Below are 26,196 nucleotides of genomic sequence, written 5' to 3'. Positions count from 1 at the left end.
CTGCCCTGAGCGAGCGTTGCTGGGCAGCACAGTACAGATGGCGCTCTTCCCCAGTGGGTCGCTGGGTGGAGGTGTATGGTAGTCTGTTACAGTGTTTTATTGTGTGTCTTTATTGTGTGTAAATGGCAGATGAAAGATTCCACTGACTAACATTAACTTATCAATTTAGACAAATGTGTATTATATTACATAATTGATTTATCAGCCACATTTCCGCGGCACCCCTGAGGGGGTCCTGCGGCGAAACACTGGTCTGGTAGACCATGTACCGTACTACACGTGGGTGGTCTGGAAAGAACACACTGACTGTCCTTTTTTACTTACGTGACGTGAGTGTGAGACTTTGAGTCTGAGGAAGAGCAGTGGTGGCCCGAAACGAAAATAATAAAATGGATTAAAAGGGAGCTCAACCAGAGATTCTTTAAGTATAGAGATATGCCAACATAATAGGTTTCTATGGGCACCTAATGTGACCAGGTTCCGGTCTGCCCAAAGGGCCGTGTCATAATGCTCCTAGCATTGAATAGAACAGTCCTCAGGTCTGCCTAGGTCTGCCTAAAGGGGGATTTCCCCCCCAATAATAGAACCCGGAAACAATGGGCCAATGGAGCCTCTCTCTCTCTACTCTCTCTGGCTCAACCGTGTGCGGTTCTTCCTTTTCTTACATGAACTTTATGCTTTGACCCTGCACCAGGCTAATAGGAATTGGATGTCTGTGAGATCTAACTGGGATTCTTTCTCTTCTTGCCTTTCACAGAAAAAAATGGACAACCGTGAGTACACGGATGCCTTGCAGTTTGCGGCTGACATCCGGCTGATGTTCTCCAACTGCTACAAGTACAACCCCCCGACGCACGAGGTGGTGGCCATGGCTCAGAGGCTCCAGGTGGGTTTCACTTCACCCCTGACCATACCACAATGGAAACGCAGTGTTCTCTGTTTATACTAATATTATATATATAATATAATTAATTATTTATAGTAATATATAATGTTACTTGTAATTTAAATAATGATAATATCTCAATGAGAGCTTGATTTAATTAGTTTCATTATACTGCACTTAGTCTTTTTAATGAGTGGGTAACAAGATATTCATAGGCTTAATTTTTGTGACATTACAAAGCCAAGGGAAATTTTTTTGCCGTTTGCAGTTGGCCGTTTACATTCACATTATTGTTGCACTTGCTTGTTGGATGTCTGGTATTCTTCTTGAGATTGGGCTTTTATACTGGCTGCATCTGTCAGGTAACAATTTCAAAGCACTGACTCATGCAGCTTGAACTCAGCAAGATGTGCTAAGAAAGGCGACATTTTCTGTCCAAAACGCTGCTTTATGTTCTTGTTGAAGTTCAAAGTGCTGCAGCAGGGCATGAAGAGCTTCAGACTGCAGACATTGTAGCCTTTTAAAGATGAGAAATCCATCCAGAAGCCGATTGTTTTATTCGCCGATACTGGTGGTGTGTGTGTGTGTGTGACAGGAGGTGTTTGAGTCGCGCTTCGCCAAGATTCCCCCGGAGCCGGTGAAGAGCGAGTTCGGGGGTCGGCCGGCGGGCCCGCGGGAGAAGAGGATCCTGGGAAGCCCCTCCAGCTCGGAGAGCAGCGGCAGCTCCTCAGAGTCCGACAGCTCATCAGAGTCAGAGGAGGAGGACGAGGAGACGCGAGCCAAACACCTGGCCAACCTCACACAGCAGGTAGCAGCTCTCGCTCTCTCACTCTCTCTGTCTTGCTCCCTCTCGCGCTTTCTCTCTCTCTCTCTCGTTCTCACTCTCTCGCTCTCTCACTCTCTCTGTCTTGCTCGCTCTCGCGCTCTCTCTCTCTCTCTCTCGTTCTCTCTCTCTCTCTCTCTCTCGTTCTCTCTCTCTCTCTCTCGTGCTCTCTCTCTCGTGCTCTCTCTCTCTCTCTCGTGCTCTCTTTCTCTCTCTCTCTCTCTCTCTCTCTCTCTCTCTCTCTCTCTCTCTCTCATGCTCTCTCTCTCTGTCTCTCTTGTGCTCTCTCTTTCTCTCTCTCTCGTGCGCTCTCTCTCTGTCTCTCTTGTGCTCTCTCTCGTGCTCTCTCTTTCTCTCGTTCTGTTTCTTTCTTTCTCTCTCTCTCTCTCTCTCTCGTTCTCTTTCTCTCTCTCTCTCTCTCTCTCTCGCTCTCTCTCGTGCTCTCGCTCCCTGGGAGTGGATTGACAATAGAACCCATGACCACCAGGTCAAAATCTGACAATGTAACAATGTTATACAGCAGGTTTCCTTCCAGTTTTGAAATGGTGCTATATGTGATGGGGAGGGAGTGCTCAGGAAGGGAGGCCAGCTGAGCTGAGCTGAGCTGCCTGCTGAGTCCGGTGGTGTCCTCAGTCGTCACCTGACTTCATTAGACCTGTTGCTCTGTTGCTAGGCATCAAAGCAGCAGCGCTGGCTCTACTAGATCCGTTTGGCAAGGCAGGACAGGCAGCGGGATGATGCCCACGAAGCATCATCAGTATTGGTGATGAAGAATGAATCCATGTTTTATAGTAGACCTTGTTATTTATAGGTTTCTAAGTGGCTGTAGTTGCATGGCAAAATACCAGTTCATTGAAGTTTACATACCTGCAAACTTGTCACCTTTTGGCGAAATTCGCCGTTTTGATCCCAAAATAGAATTGTGTAGATCCGAGGCGTTTTTTTTAGGGGTGGGTAGGCAGAGACCTAGTAGCCTACAGACATTATTGTCATTAAACGACATTCTATTTATCTTTTTTTGGTCAGTCTACAACTGCCTCTCGTGACCACTGTGTATCAGAAAGACGGGATCTGAATCTGCCAATCGTCGTTCCATAACTAGTTACAAAGTGACCTCGTTGTCCCCTGTGTTGTGACCGTGTTGTCCCCTGTGTTGTGACCGTGTTGTCCCCTGTGTCGTGACCGTGTTGTCCCCTGTGTTGTGACCGTGTTGTCCCCTGTGTCGTGACCGTGTTGTCCCCTGTGTCGTGACCGTGTTGACATCTGTATCATGACCGTGTTGTCATCTGTATCACGACCGTGTTGTGACCTTATTGTCCCCTGTGTTGTGCCGCAGCTAAAGGCCATGCACCAACAGTTGCAGCTGCTGTCCCAGGTGCCCGTGCTCAAGCCAAAGAAGAAGGAGAAGGAGAAGTCCAAGGAGAAGAAGCGGAGGAAGGACAAGGAGAGGGAGAAGGAGAAGGAGCTCTCCTCCAAACGCAAATGGGACGACTCCAGCAAGGCCCACAAGACCAAGAGCAAGGGCCTGAAGAAGGGAAGCAAGGCCGGGTAAGACCACACACACACACACACACACACACACACACACACACACACACACACAATGGCCAAGGAGATGAAAATAATCTTGAGTTGAAATCCAACAACCAAACGGAAAAATGTAGATGGTCACCTACACAGGAAGTGTAATGCCATATTTTCTTCTGTTGTGCGAGTTTGCACCATTTCGCCCCAATGTTTTAGCATCATTGCTCTTTTCCCCCCTCCCTAATGGCTTTTCCCCCCTCCCTAATGGCAGCCCCCCCATAAGGACCTCTTTACGATGTCCGACGACGAGGCCTGGAGTGAGATCAGCTTAGTTGACAGCGTCCCACTCCTCGATATTAAAGTGTCGTGTCCTTTTCCTCTTGGCAGCCCCCATAAGGACTTCTTGGCGATGTCTGACGACGAGGTCCCGGTGCTGCCCATGACGTACGAGGAGAAGCGGCGCCTCAGCTTGGACATCAACAAGCTGCCGGGCGACAAGCTGGGCAAGGTGGTGGCCATCATCAAGGCCCGCGAGCCCGCGCTCCGCGACACCAACCCAGAGGAGATCGAGATCGACTTCGAGATGCTCAAGCTGTCCACGCTGCGCACGCTCCAGGCCTTCGTGCAAACATGCCTCCGCAAGCGACGCAAGAACCCTGACCGTGAGTTCAGCACACATGCGCACACACATGTTAAAGGAACAGACCACCCTTTTTTGATTTTCACATATTTGCAGTATTTCCCAGCATTGTTCATGAATGTGCATATCATTTTCTTCTCTTTGTTTTCAGTACTTAGATTTATTGGATCAGAATTATTAGCATAGCTTAGCATAATCACTGAAAGTAACTGGTATCTTTAGCATCAAGCCACAAGTGATCACTGGACCGAATTAAATTGCTGTTTTACACTCTGGTGAATGTTACATTCATTTTAAAGTGGTTTATAAGTACATTTGATGATGTTTTATTTTGTACCATAGACTTACATTACTATGACTAATTTGGGTATACTGTCAAACAGGGCAATGCAAACACATAGACGAAAATTATATGCACATTCATGAATAATGCTTGGAAATACTGCAATGATGTGAAAATCAAAAAAGGGTGGTCTGTTCCTTTAAGAAGTTCAACTCTGCAGTGCCTTATTTATTTCAATGGACACTTTGCGTATGAAGTGAAGTAATTTTGGAAGTAGTTCTGGAACATTTCTTGAAAATTAGCTTAGGCAAGTCATTGCAGCGTTCTAAGATGATTTTCCCCCACCCCCTAGAAACACTTGGCCATGTTTAAAGAGATTCAGTGAATGTGTTTTGCAGCGTAGTCATGAAGTGACGGTAGGGTTGTGTGTAGTTCTGCAAGGCTCCCTCAGGTCCCTGTGCTTTAACCATGCAACAAACGCACCTGCATGCCTCAGCACTTTCCATTTAGCACAAGTAAGAGTTCTCTCTCTCCCCTCCTCCTCCCTCTTCTTCTCTATTCTATACCCCTCTTCTCGTCATTGTTACACCCAGCAGAGAAAAAGGCCCAGAAGTCCAAAGGAGAGAAGTCCGGCTCCAAGAAAGAAGCTGACAAACAGAACGGAGGAGAAGAGGCCCCGAAGAGAACGAAAGCCAAGAGTAAGTGCTGAGTTCAAGACTCAATAAAGGATGCATCCTTGCTCTCTAGCACAGGATAAGGGTAAAATCACACTAACATAGACTAGATAATCACATGTTTGCACGTGTGATTATTTTTGAGAGTGCAATACACGTGCTATTTGCAACCTTGGTCAGGTTTTTTCCATATTTATTCATATTTATTTTCATCATGTTAATGATGCATGCCAGTCAACTATGACTAGAGCAGTTGATGTAGTGCAAGTTCATTTTGAGGATAAGCTTGGCTGCAAAAAGAGGCATTAAGATGAGAGCCATAGCTGTTATTGTTGTGCATGCAGCTCTAGGCTATGGCTGTTCTGTTCCATCACAGATGTACAAGCACACAAGCCTTTATGTGAAACCACTCAGCTGACACTATCCTTTTCTTTTCAAATGCATTAAATTGGCAAGAGCTGTGTGTGTGTGTGTGTGTTTTTGTGTTTTGTGAAGCTCATATTTGTTTTCTCTCTCTCTCTCTCTCTCTCTCTCTCTCTCTCTCTCTCTCTCTCTCTCTCTCTCTCTCTCTCTCTCTCTCTCTCTCTCTCTCTCTCTCTCTCTCTCTCTCTCTCTCTCCAGATGAGCCCTCTGCAGTAGTGGGTGATGTGGGCCCGCCCTCTCGGCTGAGTGACAGCAGTTCTTCCTCCAGCTCTGGCAGCAGTAGTAGTGATTCTAGCTGCTCTGATAGCAGTGACTCTGAATCAGGTTAGAGGCCATGTCTCTCGCTCAGCACTCTTCTCCATCGTCACCCACCACCCCTCTACTGTACCCCCCCTCCCCCCCCTCTCTCTCTGATGCCCACCTCTCAACACCCCTCCCCTCCCCTCTCTGCCTCTCCTCCATCCCTCTCACCCTCCACTCTCGGTTTCTGTCTTTCAATACGGTGAGGGAAAAATACATTGCCATGTTTTTTTCATATACCACCCCGTTGCATGAATATACAAGCAAAACGAACTGATCAGCCTAATGTATGAAAGGGAAATAAATCAACAATATGAATAAGTAAAATAAAGTAAGTAAACTCTAATTTTGGACATCCCCAATCTCCCACCCTCTTGCACAACTCACATACGTCACTTTCCTTATCAACTGCTGGTTAAACCAAATACTTGAAAAAGAAAAAAAAAGATTGTTGTTTTTGAGTTCCTTTTAGTTTTATTGTTTGTAAGCTTTTTTCTGTTTCTGTATTTCAAGCACTTTTCACCCCCCTCTGCGTAACAGAACAAACATGTTTCATTTGGGTGTATTTATGTTTTGTTTTTGAGGTGTGGTGGTGATTTGTTTTCTCTGCACCAGAGTTGCACTGTGTTAATAACAAGCACCCTCATCATTTATGGTACCACTGGGGCATAGAGAGAGAGAGAGACGGAGGGCCATACTGGGACATGGAGAGAGAGGAGGAAGCCTGTGAGGAGGAGGAGGATATGGCCACAGCGGTAGCACTCAGTGGAACACGCTCACTCCCATCTCAAATATCTTCCGTCCTTGTACAGTCCAGCCGTGTACAGTCCAGCCGTAGCCTATGTCCAGTGACGTTACTGCTACAACCTTCTGCTGTGGCAGTAAATGTCTCAATGTTTCCCACTTCAAGTATCTGATACTCTACTATTGGCAGCAGCTGCCACTGAAGGTTCTGCGTTAGTAACTCCTGACCCCACTGGCTTAGCCCAGTCCCACTGCGCCCCAAGTGAAGGACGGGGCTTTTCAGATTTTTCTTTGTTTATTTGCCTGCAAACGTTTTGGGTAGAACCCCTCTTTGGATTGTAATGGCGATTCGCAGAAATCTGAAGAGCTGTCCTTTGCTTCATTCATTCAGTCACTATGTTGTGTGTGGCATTCAGCACTCAGTTCAGAACTGTATTCAATCATTAGGCGATAGTGTGGGTGTGTATCCTCCACTTAACTACTGAGCCCCAACCACTGCAGCCTCTCCAGCCTCTCCCAGGTCTCCTCTCTGTGACCCAGTGCTTTCTCTCACTCTCTCACTCACTCACACTCAATACTCCATTGTACACTGGGTTTGTGGCATCCATCTTCTTCTTTTTGTACATGTCTGCTGCCGTTTGTGTTTATTTTTTTTTCTTTTATTCTGCTTTTGTTTTTGATTTTACCTTCTTCTTTCCTGTTTTTTTGTTTTGTTTTCGGTTTGGTTGCTCTTATGTAATGTTAATATTCTGTGTGTAGTTTCTTTGATTAGAGAGGACGCGCACACTGTACATAATGCTTCTATCCTGTTGAGGTGCTCAATAGATTGTAAAGTCAACAGGCTCAGGCTAGAATAAGCTGGACCAAATTAAGCACTTGAGTGAAAAAAAACTGTCATGCTTTTATATTTAAACAAAAAAAAAGCAGCAAAAAATGTTCTGTAGCTTTTGTGCAAATTGTTTGCGTTTTTACCTTGAAAAGGTTAAGGATTTTTTTTTCTCATTGAACTTTGAGGTTCAAATAAACAGATTTTTCATAGACTGTTTTACATTTTAAGAATAGTGGTGTGTTTTATTTTTTTAAAGTCTCTTTATCTTTAATGTCTCATCACACAAGTTTAGCATTCACACACACCATACACACCAAACCCACATACTCAAAAAGACGAAATTCCCATAATTGCTCAGTTGGAGAAGTTTGGCCGGATATAGTGATTGGTGAGGGAATTGGTTGGCTCATAAATGTGTTCTTATCTCTAGAGGTAAGTTACATTTGTTGTTTGTGTTTGTACTTTCAACTTTTTGTCGTTTATTTATTTAGCTTTTCCGTCCCATCAGTGTCCCTTAATTTCTGTCTTTTTTTGTTTTGTTCTTCCATTTTTCTTGGAGCATACACCGTGTTCTCGTCTCAATCCGTGAAAACAATGCCTAGTATCACACATGACCTTCTCTGCTGCGGCTGGATGACACACAGTGGTGTCCTGTGAATTTGTGGGCCCTGAGATGATGCGTAGAGGTAATGACTCCTGGTGGGTTGCTCTTGCTGACCTGGTGACCATGTGCCTTGTGTACGTGTCTTGCAGAGAAGAAAGCAAAGAAGAAACACCACAAAACCACCGGCCACAAAAGCAAAGTAAAAACAAAGGTACTTCCTCTTCAGACTTCACATTTTTTTAATTTCAACCAGTTGATCGTGTGTGTCTGACCGTTCCAAACGAATGCCTGGCTAGCTCTATGAGTATTCTAAACCCGTGTAGGTGTCATATGGGGGAACCTCTAGTTGCTGACCGTGGTTGCTTGATTTGCAGTCCTCTTTAAAGGTCCAGGTGTGGTGTTATTTTTAAACAGGAGTTGAAGCGGGCAGCCCTTGCGAAGGAGGGCCTGGTAAGAGAGGACCCCGGCGCGTTGTCTGTTCCACCTGCTGCCCTGGAGGCTGCTGCCTCCTCCTCCACCACCACCACAGTGTCTAAAAGCCTGGCTGTGCACCATGGCCTTCTGCCGCCAGCGCACAGCATGCGATCACCTCCAGGTGTGTGCCTTCATCCGTCTATCAGAGCAGAGGCCTGTGCTGTGTTGACTTAGCGATCTAGCGTGACCTGGCTGAACGTGCATCTTCAGACGTAGCGCTGTGAGAACTTAGTTCAGTCGCGTAAGGCTAAACTCTTCTGGACTATGTTATATCTTCGTTATCTAAACGTTCTTCAAAAATGAATCGTCTGAGATGCTTATTTCAAGGAGACTTGATGCCTTGAACAGGAGAAGAGCCAAATGTCTTATCGTATCGTTCAATGTCTTTCTATGTTTTTGAAGCTGTACAAAGGACAGACTGGTTAAATGCTAATTTCTGATGTGTTTTTCTTGTTGTTTCTTTCCTCCTTCCTTCCTCTGTTCCTCTCGACTCCCTCCACGTCGTCCCTAATAGCCTTACACAGCTGCCTGCCCCCCCAGCCGGCACCCCCCAGCACCAAAGCAGCCGCTCTACCTCGTAAACCGCGGCCCGGCCTCCCTGCCCAGCCCCCCCAGGAGCAGGAGCTCCCCACGCCTGACCCCCCCTTGACCTCCTCGACCACCACCCCCTCCACCCCTCCCTTACCGCCGCCCTTAGCCCCCAGCCCCACGCCTTTAGACCGCGCCACCTCGGCCACACACACTCCCGCCCACACCCCTCCCTTCACTCTAGTCAGCACCAGTGCCCCTAGCTCTCCTCCTCCTCCTTCTCCTCCTTGCCTTGTTCTCCCACCACCGCTGGCGAGCCTCGACGCCCCCCTCCCTCAGCCGCAGCCCCCCCTCCCGCAGGACTCCGGAGAGGAGCTTGGCTCCCCAAGCGTCTTGGCCAACCCGCCGCGGCCCAGTAGCGCTACCCAGCCTGAGGAAGGTAAGAGGGAATCTGTAGGAGCACCGTAGGCTAGCTAGCTAACGCACTCTCCCAGCATCCATTGCCATCCTCGTCATCCTCATCAGCTTCGTCGCATCACGCCCATCTTGCCTCGCTAGCCTACCTCGCCTTCTTCCCCTTCCTCCTAGTCTTTGCCTCTCCTGTCCTGCTTTGCATCTAACACTCTCCATGTTAACCCCCTTAACAGGACCTACCTGTAGCCTTACTGCACTGTCTTGCATCTAATATGCTCCTTTTTAACCCCCTTTGCAGGATCTCTTGCCCTAATAATGATGCATGATCTCCAGTGTAGATCCATCTTCTATCGCTGCCTGCCTTGCCCTGCCTGCTCTGCCAGCATGTCGTGGGGCTTGTGTGACTGTCTGTGTTAGCAATGTGAGCGTGCAATTAGGGCTGGGTATCACAGCCATGTTCCTGTATCGATTCGATTTCGATACTTAGGGCTTTGAATCGATTAATTTCGATTCGATTCATTCCAAATGGATTTAATCCGTTCCCTTCTTGGTGCCAGGATTTCCCCCAAAAGATGCTGTTGCCTATTTTTATATAAAAATGTCAAAGGGCTGTGGCTTGACGGTGTTAACAGATTGCTAATTTGTAATAAGTAGGCCTAGGCCTAATTGACTAATACCTACTAGGTATTTCCCATAGACCTAAATTAAACAAAAAGAAAAAAAACCCAAAAAATCGATTTTGTGCCCTGTGAATCGATTATGTGAATTTCGATTCGATCGATTATCGATTAACTCGATTATTTTACCCAGCCCTACGTGCAATGTGTCCTGTGCCAGCCCCTGGTTTTCAGCATCATTTGCTCCCCTGGCTGTGCTGCCCCTCTGCCTGTGCTGGCTCTCCCACAGATGATGGTGGCTTTAGATGAGGAGCAGAGAGTAATATGTATTTTTTTTTTTTGTCTTATTTCAGTGCCGCCCCTCTTATCGCCTCTTACCTCGCCGCCTGGTCTCCCCTCATCCTGTCCAGAGGTAAGGAAGTCCCCCTCTGTTACTATTCAGACCAGACACTAGTACACTACACTCCCTTTTTGCTGTGATGGACATCTGCATCTAATGCAATACGTATTGGCCAGGGCTCTAAATGAACACCAGTCAACCGGCCAAATTCTGGTGAAAATTCAGTTTGGCTGGTTGGATATAGCCTGGTCCTGACCATCCCATAATTCTACCATTTCATTTCGTATTTATGGTCTGCCATTTGTTTGCTCTGAAGCGATTGTAGGAAGCAGGAAGTTTGCACTCAGTTATGGTTTGAAATTATTGGACACCTCTCACCCAATCGCTGGCAGTTACTCAACAACAACATAGCGCAGACCAATGGCTCTGGCGCAGATGTGTACGTCATTGTCGCGAGTGTCCTCCCCCTTTTGCCCCCACGTGGGGTGTGTATTCGATTATTGGCTGTTTTCTGGGGGGGCGTTGCGATCAAAATTCTACTGCTCCAGGCACTCCACAGCAGCACGGCCAGACTACAGTAGTGGAGCCAATCCTTTGGCGGAAGTGCGTAGGATGGCTTGCGAGGCTAGGTTGGATAGACGGCTTACTATTCATTTTTATTTATGGCAAGTGGGTGTGTTTGGCTAATGCGATCAACATCTACTAGCCAAACTTGGCTAGTAATAAGTTAAGTTGATTTCTAGCCCTGATATTGGCAATATTTGGGTTCAAGTAAACTGCTTTGGGTTGGCTGAGGTGCGACTGATTTGTATTCATTTTTACTTGTTTTGTGCTCCACCTGTAATGTGTTTTTATATCTTATACACATCCATTCAGAGTAATTTCTCATGACGCAAGTCTCCAGCACCTCATATTTATTGCAGTAAGTAAGTATCTAGGCTAGAGGGGAAACGCCACATACTTCATCACCAGGGCTCTAAATTAACACACGCCAACCCGCCAAACACGGGTGAAAATTAATTTTGGCCGGTGGAAAAAAATACCTACCCGCCCATTTGGCTAGTAGCGCCCGAGTAGCCTACAGTAAATTGTGAACGGTAAACGGCTGCTTGTATGACAACTATACGGCGAGATTTCCTACATTACCCATAAACACTCCCGTCATGACCCCACCCCACCGTGAGCGTTCCGAAGCAGCAGCCACTCCGTGCTGCTGTTGCGCGCGCCAGGACAGAAAGCATTTCAGAGCTCCTGTGCGCTCACACTATTTTGACAGGCAACTCTCCCCTGCTCCTGTCGCTTTCGCTCCACCACTTTTAACGTACTATACAGTCCCCCCAGGAAATCGCGATGTTGCGATCGCGTCGTTTTTCGCAACTTCAACGAATTCCCGCGAATTCTGCGCGAGAGCGCAACTTTAACCAATCACCGCGATTTCCCGCAACTTTGAACACTTTGAACCAATCCATGTTGCGCTGACTTCACTGACGTCGACAAACTTCATTCCAAAAAGGATAATACAATAAAAAAAATACAATAAAAAAGTAACCTAGCAATCAGTCCCAGCACTTTACTATGCATGTACAAAGTTGTCGGTGAGAGGGGGGGGGGACTAATAAATACGAATGTAGGAAACGCCATGTTCTCATTGCGCGTCTGCTCGCATGGTCACAGGAGGGGAAATGTATGACTAGTCTGGCATAGGCCTACATTTTTAAAATGTGCTAGTCCTACATAAATATATAATTAACACTTCATGACAGGCATCTACATTACGCCAAGTATAGGGCTCCTACAACAAGATGTGTTTTTTTTTCTAAAGCGGTCCACCTGCTGGACCACTTTGGTGTTTGACTTGTGCGCATACAGAAGGCAACATTTTCCCTCCGTCCGAATTGAGATGCGCAAATGCCTTGTCCACAACAAAGGAGTCATTTCCATCCTTCATTGTGAATGATGCGTGCGTGCCTGGCCGATATAGTAGCCTAATATCTTTCGCGCAAATTGGGCTATGGCTGGATACGAGCACTTGGTGACCGTGGTGACCGTGTCGTCAAATCACTTTCGTTTAACCTGGCGCGGTCAAACGGGCAAGGAACACTGAAAATGAATAAAACCAGAGCAGACACGTTGGAAAGCTGTGGGAGTAAGTTGGAAAACTACTTTCTGTCTCTCCCTCTCCTTCTCTCTTCCTTGCGCATTGCGTATTGATTGACAGCTGAGACCTGATCCGTTGTGCAGGCGACGTGGTGTTTTATAGATAACACTCTCGTCGTCTTTTATATTCACAAGAGCACCAAAATTAATATAATTTCTGAGCATTATTCAGCAAGCACCCTTCACAACAGGAAATCTGTGAACTCCATCCTCGTTACATTGAATGATGATCATCAGCCGTTAATTTAAAGCCGGCTGACGGCGCGGGAGAACAAAAAAAAACCTAGGCTTATGCCTTCTTTCGAAAGCGACCCCTCCCTCTGCTTTTATTTGTGTTGCTTTTGACAAGCTTGAAAATTAAACGCCGACACAGGCAGGCTATGTGTAGCAGACGACTCACATTAACCAGTATTTCAGTCACAAGAGGTCCTGTCACGCACCCTCTTCAACTGGGTGGACATGCCCGCCTACTTATAGTTAATTACCACTGTTTAAATAAGGAATGGATATCTACATGATACGAAGTTTGTATGCTTACAATTTGAAACGGTGATGACATTTAAAACAGAGTCAAACGGCCATAAACAGCATTGTAATGAAGGGTGTCGTAATGGCAGCATGAAAGAGATGGAACTTTTCACGACGACATTCTCAGAATGATTCTGGCTAAAAACTCGCCCTGGCCGCTTCCCTGCTTTGCTTAAGGACCAAAATTATAATATAAAAATAGAAATAATATAAAAACACCAGAGGACTGGAATGTGGCAGTGTCCTTTACTTTCAAGCGTGGGGAAACACGTTAAAAATCGCAACAAAAGTCGCACCTTTCACTTCATGCCGCAACAAAATCGCAACAACACAGTAAGAAGCTCCGCAACTTTTATCGCGATTTTCTGGAAATCCTCGTGCACCATCTGGCAATTCCGACCGCGATTTTTTGAGAAAATGCCCGCGATTTCCTGGTGGGACTGACTATTAGGCCTACTGTTACTATTAGCATTCGCCGACACCGACACACCTTGCTCTAACAGGCTGACTTTTTAAGCTGCGAGGACCTGACCGAAGAGTTTCAATAACAGGAGTGTTGTGGAACGAAATAGCGACAAGGGCAGAGGAGGAGAACGGGCTGTCAGAGTAGTGTGAGCGTAGCTGTCAGTTGTCTTCTGAAATGTTTTAAGTCCTGCCTCAACTAAGTTGGAAAGCCCACGGGAAGAAGGGCAGACCTCATGCCCGTGCGAGTAGGCTACGTGCGCTACGTACGCTATGGAAGTAACAAAGGAACTGCCACCACTGACCATCGACGGCGATGCTGTAGAGAGAGTGAGCAGCACCAAGTTCCTTGGAGTGCACATCAGCGACTAGGGCTGGGAATCGATCCAAATTTCCTGGATCGATTCGATTCCGATCCAGAAGGTCACGATCCAATTCGATCCACGATCCGATTCGATTTGATTCAATATCGATCTTCTGTATTGCTGGGTTGTCACTTTAACCCATTTATGCCTAAATTCTATAACTGGCTATAAAAACCTAAATATATCAACCTTTGATACCCACACACGCATGAAATACCTTGGTATGAGAGAAAGAAGTGGGAAACTGGCACTATTTACTTGAACAGGCTGTGTGTATTTGTGCATGTAGTCAGTCACCATGAATGTGCAAGAAAGCTGCAGGATGTGGTTGAGAAAATAGCACCTATAATCATCGGCAAAAAATCGATCCACAAAGTTGTGAATCGATATCACACTTTTCGAACGTGAATCGATATTGGATCGCGATTCGATCTTTTGAACCCAGCCCTATTAGCGACGACCTCTCTTGGACCACCAACACTACATCACTGGCGAAGAAGGCCCATCAGCGTCTCTACTTCCTGCGCAAACTAAAGAAGGCAAGTGCTACACCCTCCATCATGACAACATTCTACAGAGGAACCATAGAGAGCGTCGTGTCCAACTGCATCACAGTGTGGGGAGGAAGCTGCACGGAGAAAAACAGGAAGACACTCCAGCGTGTTGTGAACACAGCGAAGAAGATCATTGGAGTACCACTCCCCTCCCTGCAGGACATTTACACCACACGCCTCACCCGGAAAGCACTGATGATCATCAAAGACACAAGCCACCCTGCACACAAACTGTTCAGCCTCCTGCCCTCTGGAAAGAGGTACAGGCGCCTCCGTTCCCGTACCACCAGGCTGGCGAGCAGCACAATGCACCAAGCGATCAAGATGCTGAACACTCAACCCACTCTCCCTCCAATGTCAGCCTCTAGCCAGCAAGGCCACTGACAACCCCCCCCCCCATCCCCCACCACCATATCTGCGACTGAACATTCCACCTGCAGTACTATACTTGTGACTGAACTTTCAACCTGCACTAACTCACAACATGCACACACACACACACACACACACACACACACACACACACACACACACACACACACACACACACACACACACACACACACACACACACACACGCACACTGCACTTTCTGCACTAAACCCAAACATACACACACTGACACACACACAGACACACGAACACACACACAAGACGCACAACGCACCTTCTACCTGCACTAAACACACACACACACACACACACACACACACACACACACACACACACACACACACACACACACACTGCTGCTGGTGTACTTGACAGACCTTTTAATATTTATTTTTCTTCAAAATGCTACTATTACCATGTCAGAACGCTATAAAGGACTTTTTTAGGAAAAGCACAAAAGCACAACAAATACCTCTTAATGTATGTCCTCTACAAGTCTTCTGTTGTCCAGTCTTGCACTTTAAATGTCTGTATGAGCACTGTCTATGTCCATACTGTCTTAAGTCCATGTATAAGTACTGTCTATACTTAGCCTGATAAACCAGCCTAAATGTATTGGATGCCTTAATTTAGTCTGGCTCTGATGAATGGATAAAACGGAACATTGTTGATGAGCACAACCCGTTGTCTTTCAAACCATGTCTGTGCTAATAGGCCAATGCTCTGACCAATCAGCGCAACTGACTGTGACGTAGTAAGCGCGACAGACAGCTGTGGTGGAGAGGGGACTGTAAACAAGGGAAGTAGTGAAGCTGTGAGCAGGACCGTGGATAACTTCAACGTTTTGAGATGGAGTCGGACTTTAGTTGTCGCTTTTGCCAAAAAAGACATGCGAGTTGCCGGTGTACTACAACACTATACAAAACTGTTCCAAAGTTCAACTTCAGCTTTGTCGGTTTCAGCGAACGTCTCGCATGCATCGAGGAAGCCCACGGTGTTAAACATACTTGAAAGAGATCTTCCTGTATTTATAGGCCGTCAGGTCACCTCAATTTTCGTTCATTCTCGCTCCACAGCATCCGAACACGATGCCCATAAGATGATGAACTGACCAAAGCTATTGTAGCGAGTCTGGGGGGTTACTTAAGTTGTGTACGCATCGGTTCTATGATTCTGTTCTATGGTTTGGTGGGTGCGAGGCACTGTTGGGGTTCGAATAAGGGGAGCGGGGAGTTCTCTCTGTTTACTGTGAGAGATCTACGTAGCAGCTGTGCTACAGTTGGGTTACTGGTAAGCAGTGTAGCCCTACTTGTTCATTATTTTTATGTGGCGTAATGTGTCCGTTTAAACGGACACTTCTGTCTACATCCTGTGTGTTCCCTGGCTACCAAACGCTACACTATGTTTCACTTCAGAGAGGTTCGGATCGTGAAAACATCCAAGGGTATAGACGTTTACAGAAGGAATATTTTCCTTAGCTGAATGAGGAGACACGATACACCCATTGAGAGTAAATAGTATAATAATCTATTTACTGTCAATGGATACACGATGTGACCGCGCTAAACCAATCACGTTGCCGATTTGGACAGCTATCAGTCCTCTTGCGTTCCACAAATTGTACTAAACTAAGGTTTTTAAAATATATATCTCTCTAAGGAAGACAGATTGATTCTTAACAGTTAAGAATGACCGTGATTAATTTCTATCTTGAAGAACAATAATGCATGAGGGTGCCAAAGGCAAAGACATGAGCCCAAATAGAAATAGGCCTACAATCAGTGGCGGAACAATTGCACACAGGGCCCCTGGGCAGGACACTTATAGGGCCCCCTATACAGCTTGCCAAGCTCACAATAGGGCCCCCACCACCAATACGGGAGGGCCCTGGGCCCAGGGGCAAGTGCCCTGCTCGCCCTCCCTATAGCTCCGCCCCTGCCTACAATATCAATAATATCCAAGATCAATAATGATCGTTCATATAGGCCTAGGCTATACAAAGTGGTCCAACTGTTAAACTGTGCTTCAAAAGGCAATGCAAGTTACCTTTCATGATATATATACATTTAAAAATAAAATAATGGAAACATTTCCAATTTTCAGTGATATTCATGCATTTAAAGTGGGATAAATGGATCCTAACATTATCAAACACAAGCAGGTAATTGGAGTGCTTCTGGGTCTTCACCTTTTTTCCTTGGTGCTCATCAGTGTAGGGGCTGTCAAACTTGGTCCAGGAAGACAGATGCTGAGGGAGGCATTGTAGCCAAATAAAGTTAAAAAAAAAAAAATGCAACCTTGAGTGCCTCGGCATCCGTCTTCCTGGATTCCTAACAGTGCTTCATTTATAACAAAACAATAATGCAAGTGGTGGTAGATCCCTTTTTAATCAATAATGGAAGCCATTATAATTATCAATATAATGAATATGCAGTTATTCATGTGGTAATTTATCCATTACTAGATACACAACACATACAAACAGTCATAAGTGCTTCAATAGACTGGCCTAACTGCATGGTTGTACCTAAACAGGAGGACTAGTGCATCGGTCTACAATCCCTTGGTGGCAAGGAAGATGGAGGCAAGGCAAACAATTACAGGCTGCCCTTTTAATGTATGCCATTGAAATGTTGACAAAATTATCCACTGTTGGCTCCTTAGTGGCACCTAGAATCCAGCTGACTAAATTATTAAGTACAAGAGGAACAGCTGTTTGTGCTTCACTGAACGTCTGTAGTCTTCTGCAGTGGGAGGCCATGGGAACAACGTTGTCCTTTTTCAGTGTTACTATCTGTCTGGCTCATTTTGCTGGACTGTCACAATCTGTTTCCACACCTAAGGGTAACATGTCGAAGACCATATCTGTTGACAAAGTCTGAGCAGCAAACAACAATTCAGGCATTCAGTATTAAGTGGTGGGGGTGAATAACACAAGATGCCGGCGGTCATGTCGGAGTCTCCTCTTCAATGTATCCTGTCAATAACAACAAATCAAACAGAAAAATTCATGAGTCATGAATACCGGCAAAGGGGGGCTTGATATTGTAGTTTCTTAACATGGTGGGCAGTGTGGCATAATGATTAGTGAGGTGGTCTTAAGATCAGACTAGGGTTGCTGACTCAAATCTCTGACCACTGCATACACCTCCATGCCTAAAGTGCCCTTGAGCAAGGCATATATCCCAACATTGCTTTAAGGAAGGTAAACTATACTCTTTAAATTACTGTAAGCATTACTGTAGCATCACACTGCCATAAGACTTCTGCCTTCCTACTACAAAATAATACAGGTGGCAAGATGAATGGTCACACACATGTATGAAATTTGCCTTAATTTCGACAAATAATAAATTGCCTTGCAAACACCTGTAGCTTGAAACAGACAACAACTCCACTTGACTGAACCAGGCCAATATGTATTCCTCAATTTGTCTCATTACTTAGAAAATAATATATTATAAAGTACATGCGTGTTGGGCACACCCTTGTATGTGTATTTGTGTGAAGTTAAGATATGACTTACTGTTGATTCTCTGCTCTGGCAGGATCCCTCAAAACCTGGTATTCCGTGGGTAGCAACTTTTGGGTAACTGCACCTCGAGATCCACACAGTCAATGTCCTTGATATGAAGGTCCTGTGTAGGTCCTTTACTTCAGGAGCTTGCACAAAAGGAAAAAAAAGAATGTAGCTGGCAGACAAACAGTAGCCTATATTTTCGCTGGTGAACTGGTACAGTTGCATATTGTTAAGATCAAGCAAACAGACATGATCCTCATTAACATTCACACTACCTATTACAATCAGTGTGTTAACTTGTGACAACAGATTGTAAGCCCAATAGACTGCTGGATATTGTTAACACAGACCCCCCTCAATAACTCAGATGGGGTGGGGAACAGTCCTTAACTCAAACACAACATTTGGCTATGGTAAAGTAGGCCTACAACCAAGACATCTTTCCACAGATGATAGAACTAGCTTACCTGTCTGTGTGTCTTTGATGAAACCTTTTTGTCTGTCAGATGTGTTCTCCTAGCTTGCCAAAACAATACCTGAAGGCCTTCCCTTTGTCACGTTTCCCCCTGTGGAAAATCAGTACGTTATTCTTCAATCACAAAGCAATTAAGTCCATATAAACTAGCTTCTTAGTGTTATTTCCACATCAACGGAACAATTAATTCAACATAATTGAGCAAGTGCGTTGTGAGAGATCATCGTGGGGCTCGATTGACTGGTTTCTCGGAATGCTCACCGCACTGAAGTGTTTGAGAATACAATCACGCACAAGAATGAGTCTCAGAAGTGTTTTCGTTGGTTTACTCGGTGTATTAACTGTCTGAATACACGGTATCAGTGTGATTCTAGTGTAGATCACTCCACCGTTATGGCACCATTAGCTCCATAACATCGATGTTATTTTAGTGCGACGCCATGCTGGTCTCGTCGAAGTGCAGTGTAATCGCTACTAATTTCCAAAGTGTAAAATTTAACTTAAGACGCAGCATGTGTATCCTCTAGCCGCCGTACACAGCCGTTTATCTGTCATTCCCAGTCAATCAGCCCCACGTTCATCTCACACAACGTCCATGTTAACTTCAATCTTACGACCACAGACTTTGTTTAGATAGTCAACATTAAAGACTGTAAACTGAGATTAAAAAGGGAGACGTCCGGGGCGACAGTCCATCTGTTACAATGGCAACAGGGTGAAGCGTTTACCAAATCATTACCGTCATCTTTTAGGAATATACTTTACACACACCCTGACGTTGTTAAGAGCATGCCACTTACCATTATATGAGGTGAACCTCGTCCACTCCGAGGACCTTGTCTTGGAAGACAACACGTCGCGTTCAGCAAAAGCCATGCCTCCTGACTGCTCCGAAGACCAATTGGCACTGACGACATATTTTTATGTTTGCTGGGTTATCGACGCCCAGTTGCATTACAGTGAGTCCAAAATTGCTCGCCTCCTTCGCCTGGTCTACCATTAGGGCTAACAAGGGCGAGACGACTACCGGTACCACCATCGGGTTTTCAAAGAGCCCCATCATTTCGGCTACCAGTGGAGTTAACTGGTAGATAAGACTTTTGCCATAGCCTGTCGGTAACACGGCGAACACGTCCTTCTTAAAAATGAATGAAGAGCCTCCTCTTGCTCACGTTTTAACGAAAACCCCAAGTCTGATGCCAATGCAGAATCAAACGAGCGCTGTTCCATTGCCGCCGCCATGTTTCTTGTGCTTTCTCCACTGCCCAGCGTCTCACTGCTATGTCGTCACTCCCTCAAAACCCCGCCCCAGAACCCTCTGCCCCGCCCGCGTTGATTCAAAACACATCTCTACGTTGTGATTGGTTTAGTTACCATCTTGCCAGATTCAGGGCAAGATTCAAAATGAATAGTTGTTCGATACCAGACCCACCCGCAGCTGAAAAATTTTCAGCGTCCAGCAGGTGGCGCTGGTTTACCAGGCTAGTCTATACTGTCTATGTCCTTACCTAGATTAGTCTATGTCTGTATGGGAAAGCAAGAAATGTAATTTCAAATTCTTTGTATGACCAGTGCATGTAAAGAAATTGACAATAAAACCTACTTGACTTGACTTGACTTGGAAGCGAACATTTCCGTGATATTATTTGCTTTTAGTTAAACATAGCGTAGGCTTCTTGTTATTTTGTTGCGCATGGTAGAGAAGAGCTCCTGGAGGAAATAATGGTGCCTATAGCATCATACTGTAGGCCACAAACGCACAATAGGCACACACGACACCATTATTGCACAACGTGTGCGTGTGCGTGTGTGTGTGTGTTGACCTCTCCTCTCCTCCTCTTCTTTTCCTCTCATCTCTTCTCCCTCCTTGGAGTGTATGAGGTTTTGTAGTGTTTGGCTGTGTGTTTGGTTTAAAGGTCTGTTGTGTGTGTGGCTGGTGATTCATTGTTTTCAGAGGTAAAAATAAGGTAAAAATAAAGCAGAAGTTAAAAAAAGTATATATAATATGCTTATTATAGACCTAGTATGTAGGCCTATACAGTAGTGTTTATGTGTTGTGGAAATTTGAATAAAATAACCATAATAATAATAATAATAATTATTATTAAAAAAAAACCACAACTAGCCTAACGCATAGCCTATTTTGGCAAGATTAAGAAATGGCTAGTTGAACTTCTGTTTGGCTGGTAAGAAAAAATGTCTACTAGCCAAATTGGCTGGTGGTGGAAAAAGTTAATTTAGAGCCCTGTTCATCACACAGTTTAGTTTGAAGCTATCAGAGCAGTGGTGTGGTGTGGTGCACAGCAGTTGTGGTGGGAATGAGATGGATGAAGTCTGACTGAAAACTCTCTCTCTCTCTCTCTCTCTCCCTGCTGCAGCTCAACACGGCTGCTCGACAACGGGACGAATCGGGAGGAGATCGCTCACCGCACTCCAAACTGCAGGGTAAGCAGAGAGGGAGACTGTGTGTGTGTGCGTACGTACGTGCGTGCTGAGTTAAAAGTGTGTGTGTGTGTGCGCGCGTGCGTGCGTCCGCGCGTGCTTGGGAGGGAGTTGTGTAAGGGAGAGGGGGGCTGGGTTGCAGCAAGATCTATGCGCTGCAGTTCCCCTTGCAGTTGTTTTATGAATGCTCTCTCTCTCGTCCCGCTCTCCCCGCCTCCCCCCACCTCTCTCTCTCGTCCCGCTCTCCCCGCCTCCCCTCTGTGCTGTAGGTGCTAGACATCCTGATGGGGAGGATCCACTGAGGCCCAATGCAGACCTGGCCAAAACTGGTCAGCCCAAAAAGGTACACAACTGATTTGTCTGTAGGTGTATTTGGATATTTTCCTCCTCTGAAGTGTTTTTGTATTAGTTTCCTCAGCCAGTCCCTTAGCTGTATGGAATACTTGTTTTTTTAACTCGCTCTTGTTTCAACATGGTTTGATTTTGGGTCTTTGGGTCTGTTTATTTCCTGTAGAGCAGGGTTTCCCAAACTGTGGTGCGTGCACCCCTGGGGGTGGTGAATGGTGAATTGTATCCTGGAATGGTCCATCTGAAGTGTAGTTTAACTCCTAGACTATTGGAAAAGAGGATTTCCCAAAACAACTGTGCATAATGTGCAGGAAATGCGCAGTGAATCATACTTGCATGGCCATCAGCACACCAAAATATTTGCTTAGGGAACCACATTGAAATGTACAAGGGGGTGTGCAGGTGAAAAAGTTTGGGAACCGCTGCTGTAGAGTATTTTGTGTCACCATTCAGAAATCCTGATTAAATCCTTAAATCTGCCTTTGCCGTCTTTCCCCTGAAGTGTTTTAATATTAGTTTCCTCACCAAACAACCACATTTGTTCTTGTTTCAACATTGTTTGATTTTGGGGTTTTTCCCCCCTTTTAAATCACTTTTGTGTCAGCATTTCCCACATCCAGTCTGTATTCCTGCCTGTTTCCTCATGTCCCTCTTCCCCGTGCTGTGCTGTGCTGTTCCCTGCAGGGCATCGTGGTGAAGAACGTGGACTCGTGGGCCAGCCTGGCCAAGATCTCGTCACTGCCCTCCTCCACCCTCAAGGCGTCCAAGGAGGCCTTCCAGCAGTTCCGCAGGGTTGCCATGGAGAAGGAGGAGAGGGAGCGGGCCGTCAGGAGGCAGCAGCTGGACCCGGCCGCACGCGACCGCAAACTACCGGACAAGAGCGGGTACGCACCCACGCACCCACGCACCCAGATGTACATGCACACGCACACACACACCCGCACGCACCACCATCTCTACTTCTTGTTTTTGTCATTTAAAATGTTCTCTCTCCTTTTTTGTTGTTGTTTTTTTTTCCTTTTTATTTGGACAAATAACTTAAAAAGCTGACCTGGACCCCGTTTCTCGACAGTGTCGTTGCTAACCAGATAGCAACTTACTTAGTTGCCAGTGGGAAAATGCATGGCAACTAATTAAGTTGCCAACTTAGTTAGCAACGACACTGTCGAGAAACGGACCCCTGGTACATCATACTGCACATCAAAAAACCTAACAGTGCCATATGAGATGTAGAACCTCTAATTCCTAGAGAGTTGTGCAGCACTGCACTGTACTGTGCTGGTCGGGAGTTTATGGATTATTTGAAGATTAATCCTCACTCAGGGCGATGACCTGCTGCAGTCAGTTCAGAAATGATCCTGAAATAATGCATTGCCCCTGGGAAGATTGTCAGCAAATCATTTGGGCATTAAAAATGTCCTGGCTGTTGTCCAGTGGTGTCCTGCCAAGTACCACAATTCATCTCCCTCGCATGTGGAAATATTCTGGCCATGACTTTTGGGCTCGTTATCGACATCATCTGCCAGCTTTAAAACTGTTTAAATGATTGTTTTTTCAAAGAGCTAATATGGGTGTGAACTTGGTTTGAAATGGTTATTGAAGTATTCATGTTTCAGGAAGTATCTGTATGTACTTCCAATTACCCCCTTTTTCTGATGTGGTCTATTCCCTTCATTAAGAGGTAAATAATCTAATAAATGAGGACTCCAGGCTCTTCTATTAGATGATTTACCTCTTAACTTAACCTGGTTTACTCCTGAACCAGCTTTGTAGTATAGGCCCCTGGATGCTGTCCAATGCTGATCATGTCCTCATTGTCTGATCTGCTTGATCATTGTCCCCACAGCCCTCCGCAGCCTGCCGTGCCTGCTGCGAGGTCTGAGCCGGAGCCCCTGGCGCGTCAGGACTCTCTGGAGTCGGGGGAGCTGGCCATCATGGCGGAGATCCTGGACCAGCCCAAAGCAGCCGAGACGCAGCCGGCCGAACCTGAGGCCCCCACGCCAGCCGCCGCCCCCAGCAGTGCCGCGAGCAACGCGGAGATGGCCCGTCAGAGGGAGATGCTCCGCAAGAGGGAGCAGGAGCGCAGGCGCAGAGAGGCCGTAAGTGCACCACACACGCCGCCCCTCACCTCACCTGTCTCATTGGCAATCCCACGTCTCCACTCTCCTCGTCTAGCTATCCCACCTCTCTCCTCTCCTTGTCTCTGATTGGCTGTTCAGCCCCTCCACTCCCTTCTTTCATCTCTGATTGGCCATATAGCCTCTCTGCACTCCTCTCTTCATCTGATTGGCTATTCAGCCCCTCCACTCTCCTCACCTCTGATTGGACCACTCCAGGTCCTTTGTTCTGATAGGCCTGATGTTTTCTCTGCTGTCATGTCTTCCTTTGTATGACAGTGACTAGATTTAAAAAAACAAAAAAAAACAAATGTCTTTTGGGTCTGAGATGTGGGGATCTTTATTTATTTATTTTCTTTTAAATATATTTTTAGGGGCTTTTATGCCTTTATTTGATAGGACAGTCTGAGATGGTGACAGGAAGCGAGTGGGACAGAAAGACGGGGTGGGATCGGGAAATGACCCCGGCCGGACTCGAACCGGGGTCCCCGTGGGCATGCAAGCCCAAATGTGGGGGGCTTAGCGCGCTGCCTCTGAGATGTGGGGATCTTGTTTGCTTCATGTGCTGTAGGGTTCTTGTTTATGTTGTGTGCTGTGTCTTCTTGTGTTTAACGTGTCCAGCTGTGTCTCTCTCCCCAGATGGCTGTGATTGACATCTCCATGCAGAGTGACATCATGGCCACGTTTGAGAAGAACCTGGACTGAGCTGAGCTGAGCTGAGCTGAGTTGACTTGAACTGGTCTGCAGCAAGTGTAGTCAGTCTGGACTGAGCTAATCTGAGCTGCGGCTGGTTAAATCTCATCATCCACCCCAGATCATCCAGATCGCCGCCCTCCCCAGCTCGCTCCACCACCACCAAGGCCAAGCATGGAGCCCTGCGGCTACTGAAGACACATCACGACTGCACCCCACCCCCACCTCCATCTCACCTTCCTATACCGCATCGCATCGCTCACCGCAGAGCAGACCGCCACTGCGCTGGATGCCTGAACTATCAAACTTTAAAAACACTCTAGACGACAGAAATGGGTCATTGCGTTAAAAAATAGTTGGTCGAGTCTGGAACCACAAGAAGAAAAAAAGAACAGAGTTCGGGGCATTTCTGATCTAAGAGATTGTGACGAAACATGCATCCTGTATATAGTGTACAGTGTTAAATATATAAATATATATATATAGAAATATACACGTTGGTATATGGCTTAATGAGGACCAGATTCTTGCCTTTTTTCTCAAAATAATCGTTCCTGGCGTCTACAGGAACCTGCTGCACTGAGTGGCTGTTCAGTCTTTGACAGCAAACCTTTAAAAAAAATAAAAAAATAAAAAATGAAGAAGACAAAAATAAAGACACAAATTTGGGAAGGGGAACGAAAAAAGAATGTACAGAGTAGAGTGTTGAAGACGTGTAGACTGACCTCCGTCTGTCTTCCTTAGCGCCTGAAGTATCTCTCTCTCTCTCTCTCTCTCTCTCTCTCTCTCTCTCTCTCTCTCTCTCTCTCTCTCTCTCTCTCTCTCTCTCTCTCTCTCTCTCCCTCTCTCTCTCATCTTCCTGTCATTACATAGAGCGTTAATGAAGAGGTCTATCATCTGAAAAAGTATCAAGTTGACAAAAAAAAGAAGAAAAAAAACAAATCCATACATTCCAGCGGTTCCAGCTTGAGTGTGGTATCCCATTCACTTCACTTCACGGCTCAAGTGTTTCGAGGCAGTCTGGAGACTGTACTGTACTGTAATAATGAACAGGGTGGTTTGTGATCATCGCCCTGATTTACAACCTCATGCTATTTCATTTGCTCCTCTCTCTCTCAGTGATGCAACACTCCAGTATGTTATAAGTGTTATATTTGTCATTATTTAAAAACGGAGGGAAAAAAAACAAATACTTTTCACTTTTCTATTTACCCATTTCTTTTGTCGGATAACACGATAGGCTTATAAAGGCATATGAAAGTGTTCGGTAATCTGTAATAAAGAGTTTACATATTTTGTTACTGTATAAGTACTGGTTAAATGCTCCTTTTGTATGATTATTTTGGCTTTAATATTATTATTATTATTTAGTTGTAGCCTGTTGTATTGCCAAATATCAGTTTCCAGTGCATGGGATTGCTGAGGGCCTTGATCTGATGGAAGATTCTGTCAATTGATGATAAAAATGTGGCATTTTTTTGTATTTCTCACCCCTCTCTTCATTTATATCATTCAAAGCTAATGTGTTTAAGCTAAGGTTCAACACGTCATCTAGTGCACACTTAGTTTAAGAAGGAAAAAAAAAAGAATAGTTTGATCGAATTTGCCTCTCTCTCCAAGTCTGCTGTTTGACTTTGACTAGCACGGCCACTTTATGCGCCCTGGTGCCCTTAGGCTCCTGTGCAAATGAAAACAAGAAAACGGTGCCATGGCATCAAGTGTGGCCCTTGTTTATCAGCTGTGCTGTGTGCCCACCATGTCTTAATCACAGAATGTTCAAAAGTGTTGTGGCAACTGAGAACCTTTTCTGACCTGCAGAGGTTATGTTTTTTGATATTTTACTCTTTTTGTTTTTGTCCAAACGTACGGTTATGGCCTATTTGTCTATTTCCTTCAACATGCCCAATAGCACTTTATTCTGTATCTCACGGTATGAGAGCATGTTATGCTATTAAAAAAAATAATAATATATAATTTGCAGAAGACTCGTACTGTAGAAGTTGAAGCATTAAACAGAACAGTATTTTCCGTATGAA

The 26,196-nt window shown here is 45.6% G+C and overlaps 1 protein-coding gene and 1 long non-coding RNA gene across 8 annotated transcripts in view; one reads left to right on the top strand and one right to left on the bottom strand.

Moving 5' to 3' along the window:
* The window catches only part of brdt (bromodomain, testis-specific), a 34,554-nt gene extending 8,358 nt beyond the window's left edge, over positions 1-26,196 (top strand). For 3 of the 6 annotated variants that reach the window (XM_063200527.1, XM_063200530.1, XM_063200526.1), the window contains exons 7-21: positions 758-886; positions 1,482-1,694; positions 3,046-3,257; positions 3,624-3,898; positions 4,753-4,857; positions 5,455-5,580; positions 7,883-7,944; positions 8,148-8,328; positions 8,722-9,174; positions 10,120-10,178; positions 20,939-21,005; positions 21,272-21,345; positions 22,035-22,234; positions 23,197-23,449; positions 24,107-26,196. In XM_063200527.1, the coding sequence (XP_063056597.1) occupies positions 758-886; positions 1,482-1,694; positions 3,046-3,257; positions 3,624-3,898; positions 4,753-4,857; positions 5,455-5,580; positions 7,883-7,944; positions 8,148-8,328; positions 8,722-9,174; positions 10,120-10,178; positions 20,939-21,005; positions 21,272-21,345; positions 22,035-22,234; positions 23,197-23,449; positions 24,107-24,172 (2,475 nt within the window). In that variant the 3' untranslated portion in view covers positions 24,173-26,196. The remainder of the gene's footprint in view (positions 1-757; positions 887-1,481; positions 1,695-3,045; positions 3,258-3,623; positions 3,899-4,752; positions 4,858-5,454; positions 5,581-7,882; positions 7,945-8,147; positions 8,329-8,721; positions 9,175-10,119; positions 10,179-20,938; positions 21,006-21,271; positions 21,346-22,034; positions 22,235-23,196; positions 23,450-24,106) is intronic. The other 3 variants (XM_063200529.1, XM_063200531.1, XM_063200532.1) reach the window with 3 other exon arrangements.
* On the bottom strand, positions 17,481-19,459 carry LOC134450650 (uncharacterized). 2 transcript variants are annotated; one of them, XR_010035140.1, is made up of 4 exons: positions 19,361-19,459; positions 18,553-18,651; positions 18,092-18,228; positions 17,481-17,542 (listed from the first exon to the last, which is right to left on the bottom strand). It is a non-coding gene; the product is annotated as an uncharacterized LOC134450650 (long non-coding RNA). The 2 variants fall into 2 exon arrangements; XR_010035139.1 differs by lacking the exon at positions 19,361-19,459 and having other exon boundaries at positions 18,553-18,937.

This window comes from Engraulis encrasicolus, chromosome 6, assembly GCF_034702125.1.
Source record: "Engraulis encrasicolus isolate BLACKSEA-1 chromosome 6, IST_EnEncr_1.0, whole genome shotgun sequence".
In the NCBI taxonomy this organism is placed as follows: domain Eukaryota; kingdom Metazoa; phylum Chordata; class Actinopteri; order Clupeiformes; family Engraulidae; genus Engraulis; species Engraulis encrasicolus.
This window is presented reverse-complemented; position numbering and strand designations above follow the sequence as displayed.